The sequence below is a fragment of the Phocoena sinus genome, chromosome X (genome assembly GCF_008692025.1).
Source record: "Phocoena sinus isolate mPhoSin1 chromosome X, mPhoSin1.pri, whole genome shotgun sequence".
NCBI classification, from domain to species: domain Eukaryota; kingdom Metazoa; phylum Chordata; class Mammalia; order Artiodactyla; family Phocoenidae; genus Phocoena; species Phocoena sinus.
In genome coordinates this window covers 20,959,264-20,973,161 of record NC_045784.1, presented here as the reverse complement: position 1 = coordinate 20,973,161, position 13,898 = coordinate 20,959,264, and the positions used below count along the sequence as shown (strand labels likewise).

The 13,898-nt window shown below is 39.4% G+C and overlaps 1 protein-coding gene across 2 annotated transcripts in view; it reads right to left on the bottom strand.

Moving 5' to 3' along the window:
• The window catches only part of PDK3 (pyruvate dehydrogenase kinase 3), a 77,186-nt gene that overhangs the window by 20,541 nt on the left and 42,747 nt on the right, over positions 1 to 13,898 (bottom strand). Inside the window, exons 6-7 of one of the 2 annotated variants that reach the window (XM_032619156.1) lie at positions 9,753 to 9,830; positions 589 to 665 (exon numbers count right to left, since the gene is read on the bottom strand). In XM_032619156.1, coding sequence (XP_032475047.1) covers positions 589 to 665; positions 9,753 to 9,830 — 155 coding nt within the window. The remainder of the gene's footprint in view (positions 1 to 588; positions 666 to 9,752; positions 9,831 to 13,898) is intronic. The other variant, XM_032619157.1, reaches the window with a different exon arrangement.

Below are 13,898 nucleotides of genomic sequence, written 5' to 3'. Positions count from 1 at the left end.
ATCCTGCTACTTACATGCCATTAGCTACTGGTTAATAAAAGCAACAGCTTAAGGTATAGACAGTCTTTTTTCTTTTGGTCCAGCCCTTCCACATCTTTGCCCCCTGCCTCTGTCAGATCTTCTGAATTTTCTAAACTGACTCAAATGTGTAAAAGTGTTAACGTATCTTTCAGGACTGGAACAACTGATAATGCACCGACATGGTTAATGTTCAGAAACATAAAGATGCATAAACATGTTTTTATTTTGATCTGACTACCACCAATAAAGCCTTTGCCAGATCTGGAAACTAAAAAGCATCTCTAAGCTCGTATCTGAAGAAAAAACAGTATGGATTTTACATAAAGCCACTGAAGCACAATTAAGCTTCAAAATCAATATGTACTAATATTCATGAAGACTATACTATACACAGCAAATTTTCACCTCAGAGTGTACAAATTATAAAACCCACAGGGCATCAGAAATAGAATTTTTTAAATGGTTATGCAAAACCTTTTTCTTATGCTAATCTGATGAATCCATTATGCCCTGAATCAAAGTAATTTAAAATGAAGATCTCTTTCCATGTTTTTAAATTCCACTTACCTTGAACAACTCAAATAGCATGTGAAACAGATGTGAGGGCACATAAACTACCTGAATAGGTTTGTCTGGAGCTTTGGCTGAAAACAGAGACAAAACCGTCAATGAGTAAGGATCAAAACTAGAAGAAAGTCAAGAATGTTCTTTGCATCCTTTCTTCCAAGTACATAAAAAAAGAACTCTACAAAAGGCCAACGTAGGCTTCCAACTCTAAAGGCAGGGCTGAGCAAAAGCATGTGCTTTGAAGTCCAACAAACTTGGGGTGAAATCCAGTTCCTTCACTTACCAGCTATGTGACCTCAGGCAAATTTCTCTCTTTGGAACTTAGTTGAGCAAAACTGGAATATCATCACCTACGTCCTAATGTTCAGAGCATTACAGAAGGTCATGCAAATATCACTTGGTGTTTCTCAAAATGGGGGACACCCTCCACCACCACCACTGACCCCAGTGGTCAGCCAGGGGAATGTGAAGCCACAGAGGTAGAGGGGTACATCCTCTTGGAGACTTGGACTAAACAGTAATGTTAAGTTCTGTTAAATTATGACAAACAAGGCATACTACTCGCAGCTAGCAGACCAACTCCCAGAGACCTACAGTCCTTTCTCCTTGTGTCAGGGATCTTCTGAGGAAAATCCGAGAAACCCAGAATCCCAGAGTAGGATACAGAGTAGATAATAGAAAATTTAGGCTTTCCTCCTCCTCGTGACCTGAAATCATTAAGAGACCAAAACTACGTAAGCTTTCTCAAGTAGAACACCCATGTTATGATTTCAACCTAACTACTTCCTCTAATAAAGTGAGTAATTAATAGTAATATAAAGGAGAGCAATCATTTGTCTGCTTCTTAGCAGTTTACAAAGAGCTTGCACATACATTACCCAAATGAACTCTCATGACAATACTGTGTGGCTCATAGGGTGGGTGGCTGGGGACACAGGCTTTGCTGAGGTTATGCGACTCGCCTGCCATAATGGAGGAGGCCTGGAACTGGACACCTGAACTAAGAGTTTTTGATTCTAAATCTTGAACCTTTTGATGATCAGTTATTTTTTAAACTATTAAGTACGATATACAGCAATATCCCCTTGTCCATGGTTTCACTTTCTGCAGTTTCTGTTACCCGTGGTCAAACGAGGTTCGAAAATATTAAATGGCAACTTCTAGAAACAAACAATTCATAAGTTCTGAGTGGTGTGATGAAATCTCATGCCTTCCTGATCCGTCCTGCTCAGGACGTCAATCATCCCTTTGTCCAACAGATCCCGCCCATTAGACACTTAGTAGCCACCTTGGTTATCAGATCACTGTCCCAGTATTGTAGTGCCTATGTTCAAGTGACACTTATTTTATTTAATAGTGGCCCCAAAGTGCAAGAAGAGTGACGCCGGCAATCAAAACTACAGTGAGGTATCACACCGGTCAGAATGGCCATCATCAAAAAACCTACGACAATAGATGCTAGAGTGGGTGTGGAGAAAAGGGAACCCTCATGCACTATTGGTGGGAATGTAAACTGGTACAGCCACTATGGAGAACAGTATGGAGGTTCCTTAAAAAACTAAAAATAGAGCTACCATATGGTCCTGCAATCCCACTCCTGGGCATATATCCTGCGAAAACCATAATTCGAGAGACACATGCACCCCAATGTTCACTGCAGCGCTATTTACAATAACCAAGACATGGAAGCAACCTAATGTCCATCGACAGAGGAACGGATAAAGAAGATGTGGCGTGTACACACACACACACAATGGAATATTACTCAGCCATAAGAAAGAATGAAATAAAGCCATTTGCAGCTACATGGATGGACCTAGAGGTTATCAAACTAAGTGAAGTCAGACAGAACAAAGACAAATACCATATGATATCACTTATATGTGGAATCTAAAATACGATACTAATCAACATACCTACGAAACAAAAACAGACTCACAGATATAGAGAACAGACTTGTGGTTGCCAAGGGGGAGGAGGGGTAGGAAGGGAAGGAATGGGAGTTTGAGAATAGCAGATGTAAACTATTATATATAGGATGGATAAACAACAAGGTCCTGCTGTATAGCACAGAGAACTATATTCAATATCTTGTGATAAACCACAATGAAAAAGAATGTCTATATATGTATAACTGAATCACTTTCTGTACAGCAGAAATTAACACATTATAAATCAACTATATTCAATAAAAAATATTAAAGCTAAAAAAGTTTTTGACTTTTATTATCAGTTCCTATGGATTCTCAGCACGTGAAATTCTATTTTATCTAATATTACATATTGCTTCATATATATACATGTACAACGATCAATTTGCTGTACACTTGAAACTAACACAACAAAATTTCAACAAAAATTAAAAAAATAAAGTGGGTTCCCTGTAGAAAAGATTAAAAAGGTGAACATTGATTGTGTTGGTAACATAACCAGGTAAATATTGCTCACTGCAGATCGGCCACAGGAATAGACCAGGGTGACATTTCTTTCCCTATGAGTCCAATGTGTCATGAGTCATGTGTCACTTGAAGGAGAATATTACCAGCCTTAAGGTGAAATGGATTCACTTTATCCACCTCCAACTGCTCAAAATCATGTTACCTTTTAAGGTTGCCGAATATTTGGACCATGTCTTTCTGATACTCCTCTTCTTGGGTAACTGGACAAGAGACATATGCTTTCCCTGCCACATCACTGAGATCTTCCAGCCTCTTTTCTATTGCATGGGATCCATTCCATTCTTTAAGATTTTTCAAATTAGAATCAACTGCTTTCCAAACACGCTGCACAGCCATCATCCTCAAATTGTTTTTGATTGAAGTTCTAGAATATTTTTTGCTGTTTCTTATACCCACATTATACACACCATTAGGTCAGTCACGTAAACTACCTCAGAAAGCTATGCATGGGAAATACATTTCTCAGTCCTTATACCTCTGATTCACTTGATTGGAGGTTTCACCAGGTACAGAATTTGGATTTGAAATCAATTTCTTACAGCATTTAGAAAGGCAGGGGGACGGACTTCCCTGGTGGCGCAGCGGTTAAGGATCCGGCTACCAATGCAGGGGACACGGGTTCGAGCCCTGGTCCGGGAGGATCCCACATGCCACAGAGCGACTGAGCCCGTGCTCTAGAGCCCGTGAGCCACAACTACTGAAGCCCACGTGCCTGGAGCCCGTGCTCCGCAACAGGAGAAGCCACTGCAGTGAGAAGCCCGTGCACCACAACGAAGACCCAACAGAGCCAAAAAAAAAAAAAAAAAAAGGCAGGGGGGAGGGAGAGGGGTCTTCTGACCATGACAGCGCAGCTGAGAAGTTTAATGCCAGTCAGGTTTCCACTCATGCTGCTGGTTTTTCGCCCGAGGTCTGATACATCTTGGTTGTAAAATTCTTGTTGAAGAATGAGGAACTGGATTGTTTGTTTGAGAGAGCTGGTGTTGACTTCCCCCTACGGCTCTCTCCTAAGTGGGAAGGCTGACGTGGAGCTCTGTGTACCTGGTCAAGACTTTTCCACTGGCTTTAGGATGAGCGGACAGCAAGCTGGCCTCTGACCAGAGGGTCCCCCAAATGCCGGAATGAAGAGGGCTTTACTTTGGGATGATGACACTCACACGAACAGACCTAGTTTTACCCAGGTTCTTGAAGAAACTACCTTGATTTTTGCCCAGGGGAAAATGCTCGTGGATGTTGGCAGGCAGAGCACAGCCAGAGTCAAGCTGCTTCCCATCACCCATCCTTACTCCACCTGAGACCAGCTTTCTATCAACCCCCATCTTTTACCTTCCCCATCCAGTCCCTGACACTTCCCAGCTCTGCTCCCAGAGTCCCTCCAGGATCATCTGATGCCATTTCTGCTGCAGCCTCCTCTTTCGTGGTTTCTTCTGCTCTGTCCCATTAATCAGCCAGTGTACTTCTATCTCGTTACCCTTTGGCAGGAGGTGGGATCAATGGCCCACTGACGAGTCCCCCTGGTTTCTTTGCTGTTTTTCTTTGTATTTCTTTACTGTCTTTTTAACGGAGCCCTAGGAGCACACTGAATGCTTAGACTATCTTGTACCGAAAGGCATGATTAGTTATATAAATAACCTTCTGAAGTCAACCTTTTCACTCCAGATCTCAGGGAACTTAAAATACCTTTGATAGCTTTGTTTTGTTTGTTTGTTTTCAGTTCAACCAGCATTCTCTAGGATCCATCTGACGGCTTGCTCAATTACTTGTACTTTTCTTTGAGAACATTATAGTTTAGATGTCTTTCCTTCCTTTTATTATTTTTTATTTATTTTTAAAATAAATGTATTTATTTATTTGGCTGCGTTGGGTCTTCGTTGCTGCGCACAGGCTTTTCTCTAGTTGTGGTGAGTGTTGTTGCAGTGCACAGGCTTCTCATTTGTGGCGGCTTCTCTTGTTGTGGAGCACGGGCGGTAGGCATGTGGGCTTCAGTAGTTGTGGCACGCAAGCTCAGTAGTTGTGGCTCGTGGGCTCTAGAGCACAGGCTCAGTAGTTGTGGGGCACGGGCTTATTTGCTCCGCAGCATGTGGGATCCTCCCGGACCAGAGCTCGAACCCATGTCCCCTGCATTGGCAGGCGGATTCTTAACCACTGTGCCACCTGGGAAGTCCCTTTCTTTCCTTTTAAAACCATGTCAAATGTCTTTGTCCATGACTCTTCCCTAATCCTGGGTCGAGGGGCTTTTACATAGTAGACCCTTAATAGATGTTAGCAGGCTTTCTAAAATAAGACATAAATGGAATATGAATTTTCCATCTAAGGGTACATTTTAGAAAGTCAATGGAAAAATGGCCCAGGTTTTTCATGCTCAAGACTCAAGAAATAATAAAGTCCCTATTTGCACAGTCATTGCTCCAAACGCCATTAGTTGAAGCGACATTTAATAAATGCCAAAGAACTCTACGTAGGATAGAAAGAGTTTTATCTTCAGACAGTTCTCCTATACGCATGAAAAAAAAAACTGGTGGCTAAGCAGAAAAAATTCATTTAAGAGAAATATAAGAGAAGCTTGATCCGCGGTTGGTTGAACCCATGGACGCGGAAGCCTTAGATATATGGAGGGCTGACTATACTATACCATTTTATATAAGGGACTTCAGCATCCATAGATTTAGGAATTCCCGGGGGCTCCTGGAACCAATCACCTGCAGACGCCAAGGGAGGGCTGTATATTGATAGGAATTTAACACATTTGGGCCTCCAGTGTTCCATTTCTAAAATGAGCACTGTACATATTTCAGTGGGTTAACATAAGGGTTAAATGACATAATAGTGATAAACTAGTTTACACAGAGCCTGCCACATAGTAAGCGGCCAATACATGTTGCCTATTACCACTACTAAAAAATTAATTTCGACAGTGTTAACAGCACTACCAGTAATGGCTTTCTTATTCTTGTGTAGAACCACCTGACTAAAGATATCCACAAAAGTATCCAATTTGAGAAAACTAGAGGACAAAGACTCCAGGATAGATGCACACCTTTTCTACGAACCCTCTTACAACAAAATTTACATAGTGCGAACTGAAATCTTTACTTTTCCAACCAAACCTGAAGCTATAAATCAACCTCTTGACAGGAAAGACTAATCTAGAAATGGTGAAAAAATCCAAGTGTGGCAACCATACGTCTTATCTTTCCCAAGTCAACCCTGACTTCCAGTAACCACCCTTTATTAAATGTCCAGCACATGCCTGGTGCTCTGCTTGAGGCCTTAGAAACATTATCCTTTTATCACCTCACAAGGAGAGCTTACAGATGAGGAATGTGGGTGTCACAGCAGCAAAGTGACTTGTCTCCTAAGTGTCAGAATCCAGATTTCCACCCCCTGGCTGGCTACAAAGTTCACCTCTTTCCTCTAAGCCATGTTGCCTTACCATACGCATGCCGAAAATGTAAGGTAAAAATGTTTATTTGCTTAATGCTTTGGCCACTGATTTCTCAAGAGAATGAGAATATTGAGAACAAGCACGGTAGAATGGCTACCCACCTTTGGAGCAACCCACATGGGTTGCCGCGGGTAGCTAATCAGAAATATTTGAAACCTGATGTAAGGTAAATAAAATTCTGTTGTTTTTAATCTTCCTGTGAAATGTGTTACCAAAAGAATAAAAAAGAAGTTTACTACAGCTAGCTCCCAATATTCAGAACGCTAGTGATGACCGTAAATAATGATGGTGTTCACACAGTATGTTCTGCATAATCCTATTTACTACTTTCTCAGGGGTCTGCATTGGGAAGGAAAAAAATCGAAACTTCAGAAAGAGAGATCATAGGGCAAACTCACAGAACTTAAATTCTCAGGTAGCAACAAACTGTTCTTTGGGATTCATGGCAGTGTCAGTCCTCTGAAGTGCAGAGCACAGGAGAATGGAAGCATCCTGAAAGGGGATGCTATGCTAGTTCACACGGGCTCTGAAAACGAATCCACAGAATCTGGATCTGACTCCTCGCTGGAAAACAGTCACACACACTCTCTCTCCGTGACAAAGCCCGTGTCTGCTTAAGGTGTTCAGGACCAACCTCTGACCTCCGTCTCTAACACGGAGCTTGTTAGAGCTCAACTGCAGTGCTTAACCGCACTCACAAAGAGCTTTGGCATTCAAGAAATAATAGAAATCGTAAATACATGCCCCAAAGCAACAGGAAACTAGAAGCTACCTATAACCACCATTTCTCTTAGTGATGGGAAAAAGGGCTTCAAAAATCACGCATGAGACAATGCCAAAAATGGTTGGAAAGCTTCTCCCCTGGTGGGGTGCACTGCCCGTTGTGACAGCCTCGCTGGGAAGGAACGTGCTGACCTGGCCGGCACCCAGGAATCAGCAAGACCAGGCTCGCTGCTCTGGCCTTCAGAGTGAGTGAGGCTACCATTCATGCGAACGAGCAATTAATTACTACCGAGCAATTAATTACTACCGGTGAGTTTAAGTTCCATGTTTGTTTGACAGATAGAAATCGGGACAGTGAGGTCAGGCGCCGCCTAGCCAGTAGGAAGAAATAGAATATTAAGATGCTTCTACTCAGGAATGCTCAAGCAAAATCCACTTGGTGCTAGAGGTATATTTCTTCAAAACAGGGGTGCAACTCTTCTCAGAGAACCCAAGAGACTTTGAAAGTGGCATCGATTCCACACCTCCTAGTAGAACATAGGGGCAGTTGTCCTATGACGGCAGCCTGAAGTCTTCACATTCTGAACTCAGTATAAGAGAAATCGATTTTTGGAATATTTTTGAGAGGGAATGTGGTTTATCTTTAATGCCATACCCTAAGACCCCATACCCTAAGACTCAGTCGTTCCACACTTCTAAGAATCTAGCCTACAGAAATACTTCCACACGTTCATACTTTTCCCACGCTCCAAACACACACACACACACACACACACACACACACACCCCTTCATGCCTCATTATATGGAATATGGGAAAATCAGAAATCCACCCAATGGGAAACGATTAAATAAATTATGATAATCTACACTATGGATAATCTCTAAATGACACTAATACATGCAAAGATCTTTAAGGTGAAGTGAAATACACAAGTTAAAGAACATGTATGGTTTTAGCCTCATTTATGTAAAAAACAAAACTCTGTATGGGAGCAGAGTAGTGGGGACTTTCACTTTTTACTCTATATCTACGTTTGTATTTTTAGAGATAAGTATGTCTCTTTCATAACCTACAAATAAAAAAATAAAAGTAACATGTAAATATAGTTTCACACAACTAATATAAAAATTAGCTAAAACCCCCCATCCAGAGAGCTGCTGTTTGTATTTTGGTGGTATAAATCCTTCGACTTATTATCCAATGAACTCGCACTATTACGAGCTTTTATAGCCTGTGGTTAAAAACGCAACTTTTCTCAAACATTAAATATTCTTTAAAGCATTGTTTTGATTCGTTGCATAGTATTCTATCTTATGGGTATACCAGAATTTATTTAAATAATTCCCTATTGTGGAAAACGGGTTGTTTTCTAATTTTTCTCTGTAAGAAAACTACTCTGATCATCATTCTTATACATATATCTGTGCACATCTCTATTTTCTTTTTTTAACACCTTTATTGGAGTATAATTGCTTTACAATGGTGTGTTAGTTTCTGCTTTACAACAAAGTGAATCAGCTATACGTATACGTATATCCCCATATCCCCTCCCTCTTGTATCTCCCTTCCACCCTCCCTATCCCACCCCTCTAGGTGGTCACAAAGCACCGAGCCGATCTCCCTGTGCTATGCGGCTGCTTCCCACTAGCTATCTATTTTACATTTGGTAGTGTATATATGTCCATGCCACTCTCTCACTTTGTCCCAGCTTACCCTTCCCCCTCCCCGTGTCCTCAAGTCCATTCTCTACGTCTGCGTCTTTATTCCTTTTTTTTTTTTAAGTATTGGTTCTTGACAGATTTAAAATTTTTTTCATGACTTTCACATATTTTTTATTTATTTGCTTTTATTTTTTGGCACTCCAAGGGGCATGCGGGATCTTAGTTCCCCGACCAGGGATCGAACCCGTGCCCCCTGCAATGGAAGCGCAGAGTCTTAACCACTGGACCACCAGGGAAGTCCCTATTTTCTCTTAATAAATTTTCTGAAGTTTATTTACTGGACCAAAGAATATAACCATTATTACTTTAACTTACTGGGCCAAAGAGAAAGAACATTGTTAGCCTGTTTTTTTTTTTAAAAGAAAGGCTATACCAATTTAAACGTATATCAGAAATGTGTAAATTTGGGGGACAGAGTATTTTTCTGGGCAGCAATTCAAAGCATTAAAATGTTTTAATCACTGCCACTCTGAAAGACAAAAATGGCATTCCTCTATGTTTTTCTTTGTACTTCTTTGATTAGTAAACACTTTTCTACATGTTTATTGACTGTTTGCACTGGTTATTTTGAGAACTGCTTATTCACATCTCTGTGCATCTTCCACCTTGATTACTTCTGTTCCAAGAGCTTGGAGCTCTAATAGACAACACGTTCCTGTACAAAAACTCACTGACCAGAGATATAAAAAAGGTTTTAAAAACACAGAGAGATGAAAAAGCAGCACAATTTTAGGATCTCACTGAAATATAGCTCAGGTATAATCAGTTTTTTAGTCAGCTTCTTTGTATTTAAGGCTGAAATTATTTTTCTTTTACCATTGAATTCTTCAACTTCCAGCTCTGGAGCTACCAGATAATACTGTTCACAAAGCATCTTGGCAGTTTCATATGCATCTGCAAAGAGAGAGAGAAGTTTAGCTGCTGCACCAACAGCATGGACTCAGACAGATAGACTCAATAGAATAAAGAAACAAGGACAATCTGTAACCTGACAGATTTAGAATTCATCAACTACTGCCTTAAAAAACAGCCCTTTTTGGCTACAACAGAATTACAATAACTGAACCAAAATTTCTCTTTTAGTTTTAATGACCACAACAATATCAAAATACTGCACTAATGATGACATAGCCAGCTTTATACTAAACATGGCTTTAACTTTTAAATATTCCTAAGAGGCATTTTTCATGAAAAATCTATAAACTCAAGACTACACTTCTGAACAGCATGCAACCTGACTGAACTGTACCAAAAAGATACTTGCTGTAATTTCAAAAATAATAATGGCAACCATCTTAAGATTTGCCAATTATTTGTAAATTAAACGTCAACAAGTAAAGGAACAGGTTTCCATGAGCCACACAATTTAAGTTATTGGAGACGTTACTCTTGCTTTGAAATGTCCTCTAAATCAAATACACTTCAATAAAATTAAAACACTTTTTAAATGTCCTTTAAGTTAGTTAAAGGTTAACAGGTTGGGGCTGTTATTTTATCAAAGTCTGAGGAGCAACAGTTTGCTTTTGAAAGGAAAAAAAAAAAAAAGGACAAAGGGTAAGAAGATCAGAGCCATTACAGAGATGAATAGAAGAGAGAATTCAGGAAGGTACATCCAAAAGATGGGGAACAAATTCAGAAAGCTCAGTGCATTATTTTACACTGCATGTGTACTTTTCTCTTGAACTGTAAACAATTTGAGGTCAGGGTTTCTGTCTTACACTTGTTTCATAACTCACATAGAACTTATTTCATGCCTGTTAGCTAGTCAATAAATATTCCTTGGTTTGATAAATTTTAAACCTTTTGATGACCTACTTTTTTTAAAAAACAGCTTTATTGAGATACAATTCTCCCACCATACAAATCACCCATTTAAAGTGCACACGTACAATTCAATGATTTTTAGTGTATTTGCAGAGTTGTGCATCCATCACCACAATTAATTTTACATTTTTCATCACCCCCAAAAGAAACTCCATAACCATGAACAGTCATTACCCCCGCATCCAGCCCTAGGCAACCACGGATCTACTCTATCTCTATAGGTTTGCTATCCTGGACATTTCATATAAATGGAACCATACAATATGTGGCCTTTTGTGACTGGTTTCTTTCACTTAGCATAATGTTTTCAAGGGTCATCCATGTTGTAGCATACATCAGTACTTCATTCCTTTTTATTACTGAATTAATATTGTATTATGCAAATATGTCACATTTTGTCTATTCATTTATCCATCAACAGACATTTGGACTGTTTCCATTTTTTGGATATTACAAATGAGCGTTCAGATGTTCATTCATATTGCTACGAACATTCACGTCCAAGTTTTTTTAGTGAAGATGTGTTTTCACTTCTCTTGGGTATAGACCTAGGAGAGAAAAATTGCTTGATCATATAGCAGCTGTATGTTTAAACGTTTGAAGAACAGCCAGACTGTCTTCCAAAGTGAGAAGATTTTTTAAGTTCCACCTTTACAATTTCTAAAGATCAGATATTCAAATTACTTTAAAATGCTTCATGATTGCATTTGCAATGTCCTCAAGTGTATATCAGCTCTTTGGAGACAGGCTCGTACTTCTTTTATATTCCCCATGTCAGTACTGTGCATAGAGTAGACAATTAAGATTCAAGCGTTAAGAGGAAAAAGGGAAGGAAGGAAGAAAGGGGGAAAAATAAGCCTGACAGAATTTAAATACATTAAAAATTGACAATGTCAATCTAAAATAATACAAAAGATAAGATATGGGTATGTTCAGACTATAAGGTTTGGTTCATTTCCCTCCTATTGCTACTAAATTTAAATTTTACATAATATTTGACCTCAGAGGAAAAATTCTCATCTTATTAAACTTTTAGAATTAAACCACTATAGGGACTTCCCTGGTGGTGCAGTGGTTAAGAATCCGCCTGCCAATGCAGGGGACATGGGTTCAAACCCTGGTCCGGGAAGATCCCACATGTCGCAGAGCAACTAAGCCCATGCGCCACAACTACTGAGCCTGTGAGCCACAACTACTGAGCCCACGTGCCACAGCTACTGAAGCCCACACGTCTAGAGCCCGTGCTCCACAAGAGAAGCCACTGCAATGAGAAGCCCGCGCATCGCAACGAACAGTAGCTCCCCCTTGCTGCAATTAGAGAAAGCCCACGTGCAGCAACGAAGACCCAACACAGCCAAAAATAAATAAATAAATTCATATTTAAAAAAGAGAATTAAACGACTATAAAGAACCACAGATAGAGACATCAGAATCTCTCTGACAAGATGAAATAATGAAGGACAGCCAAAGGAAACGTTAGCAAAAGGAGAAAAAAATTTAAAAAGAGTTGATTGGTGTGAAAATAGACATCAAAGTGGACTGTATTTAAATCCTAACAAAGAAAATTACAATTTAGAATTATATTAAGTTCGCAAGTTTTTTTTGTAGGGTATAGTAAAACTCATCAAACATCTGTACAGTTCTTTTGGAAAAATCAAGATTCACTCTCTGTGCTGTGGCTATACAACCAAACAATGCTACATCTCCACCTAGCGACATAACAGCACAAAGCTGACCAAGAACTCCCAACACTTAAACCAATAAATACTGAAATCTAAAAATGATGCTTCCTTATCCATATAAAATGCCAATACATCTCCACAAAACAACTCCTCCAAGGATAGAACACCTTTAAAGATGCTTAAACTGCTCTTCCATTCACCAAAAAACAGGAAATGAGCCCAACTCCACTAAATGTGCTAGTTCCTCATGGCATTATTAAGAAAAAGTATGACACAAATGTAACATGTGGAAGATAGGAGAGTCCAGATAGATGCAGCCAACTTGAAACTCAAAGACTCAATATGGTTCCTGAAACCACATGAATAAGAATTTTTCAAGCATTACCACAAATTACAGTGTATCAATGCTGTAATTAACAATGGCATTATGATCCTTGAAAAACTCAAGACATGACAACGAGACTCACATATACCAGCCAGCCAAAAGTCTTTTGGGGGCAGTGCTGCTAAAAGCTATATTCATATGCATCTTTATAAATTCCCGTGGCACATCATAATGCCTTGGGCACCATACACACCCAGTGAGCATCTGTTAAATGGAACAATCCTGCCCATGCAAAAATTCTCCAGGTTCAATCAATTATACTGATTCGAGATGTTCTTTTTGGTCAGACTGGGAACTAGTGGGCTAGAGTGGTTCCCAAACCTGTGTGTGTGTGTGTAGAATTCATTAGCAAGTTAAAAAAAGAAGTATAGGTTAAATGAACCCCTGGAGGTGCTGATGCAGTAGCTCTGTGTTGAGGCCTGGGAATCCACATATTTAAAAAATTCTGAACAAGACATATGGGAACATATGTATATGTATAGCTGATTCACTTTGTTATAAAGCAGAAACTAACACACCATTGTAAAGCAATTATACCCCAATAAAGATGTTTAAAAAAAAAAAAAAAGATTCAAAGAAGATGGCCTTAAAAAAAAAAAAAATTCTGAACAGAAGGTAGATTTGGAGACCACTGGCCTAGAAAGTCAAGGCTGGGTCATGCTAATTCTATCACTGTCACTCCCAGGCCATGAATGATCATGGAATACTGAGGAGTATGACAGCACATATATACTCAAATGGGATACTTCTGTTTAAGTGAAGTACCATAAGAATGGAAAAGTTTTTAAAAAATCACCAACATAACAACCGAACTTCAACTACTGGCTTAAAAATTCACTTCCTTTATATCTAGAGTAAAATGCAAGTTCTACTAACAATAAGCTTTCTAATAAAACTTTTCTATTGTTTAAATAGAAACCAAAATCTTAAAATACGATAACTTATCAAATTACTTTTATCTGCAATATATCTGAGTCACTATTTACCACCCAATCTTTAAAATGAAATATCAGGAAATGATTACTACTGCCACTGAACATAAGTGATTTTCACTGTTTTAAGAACCTGTTT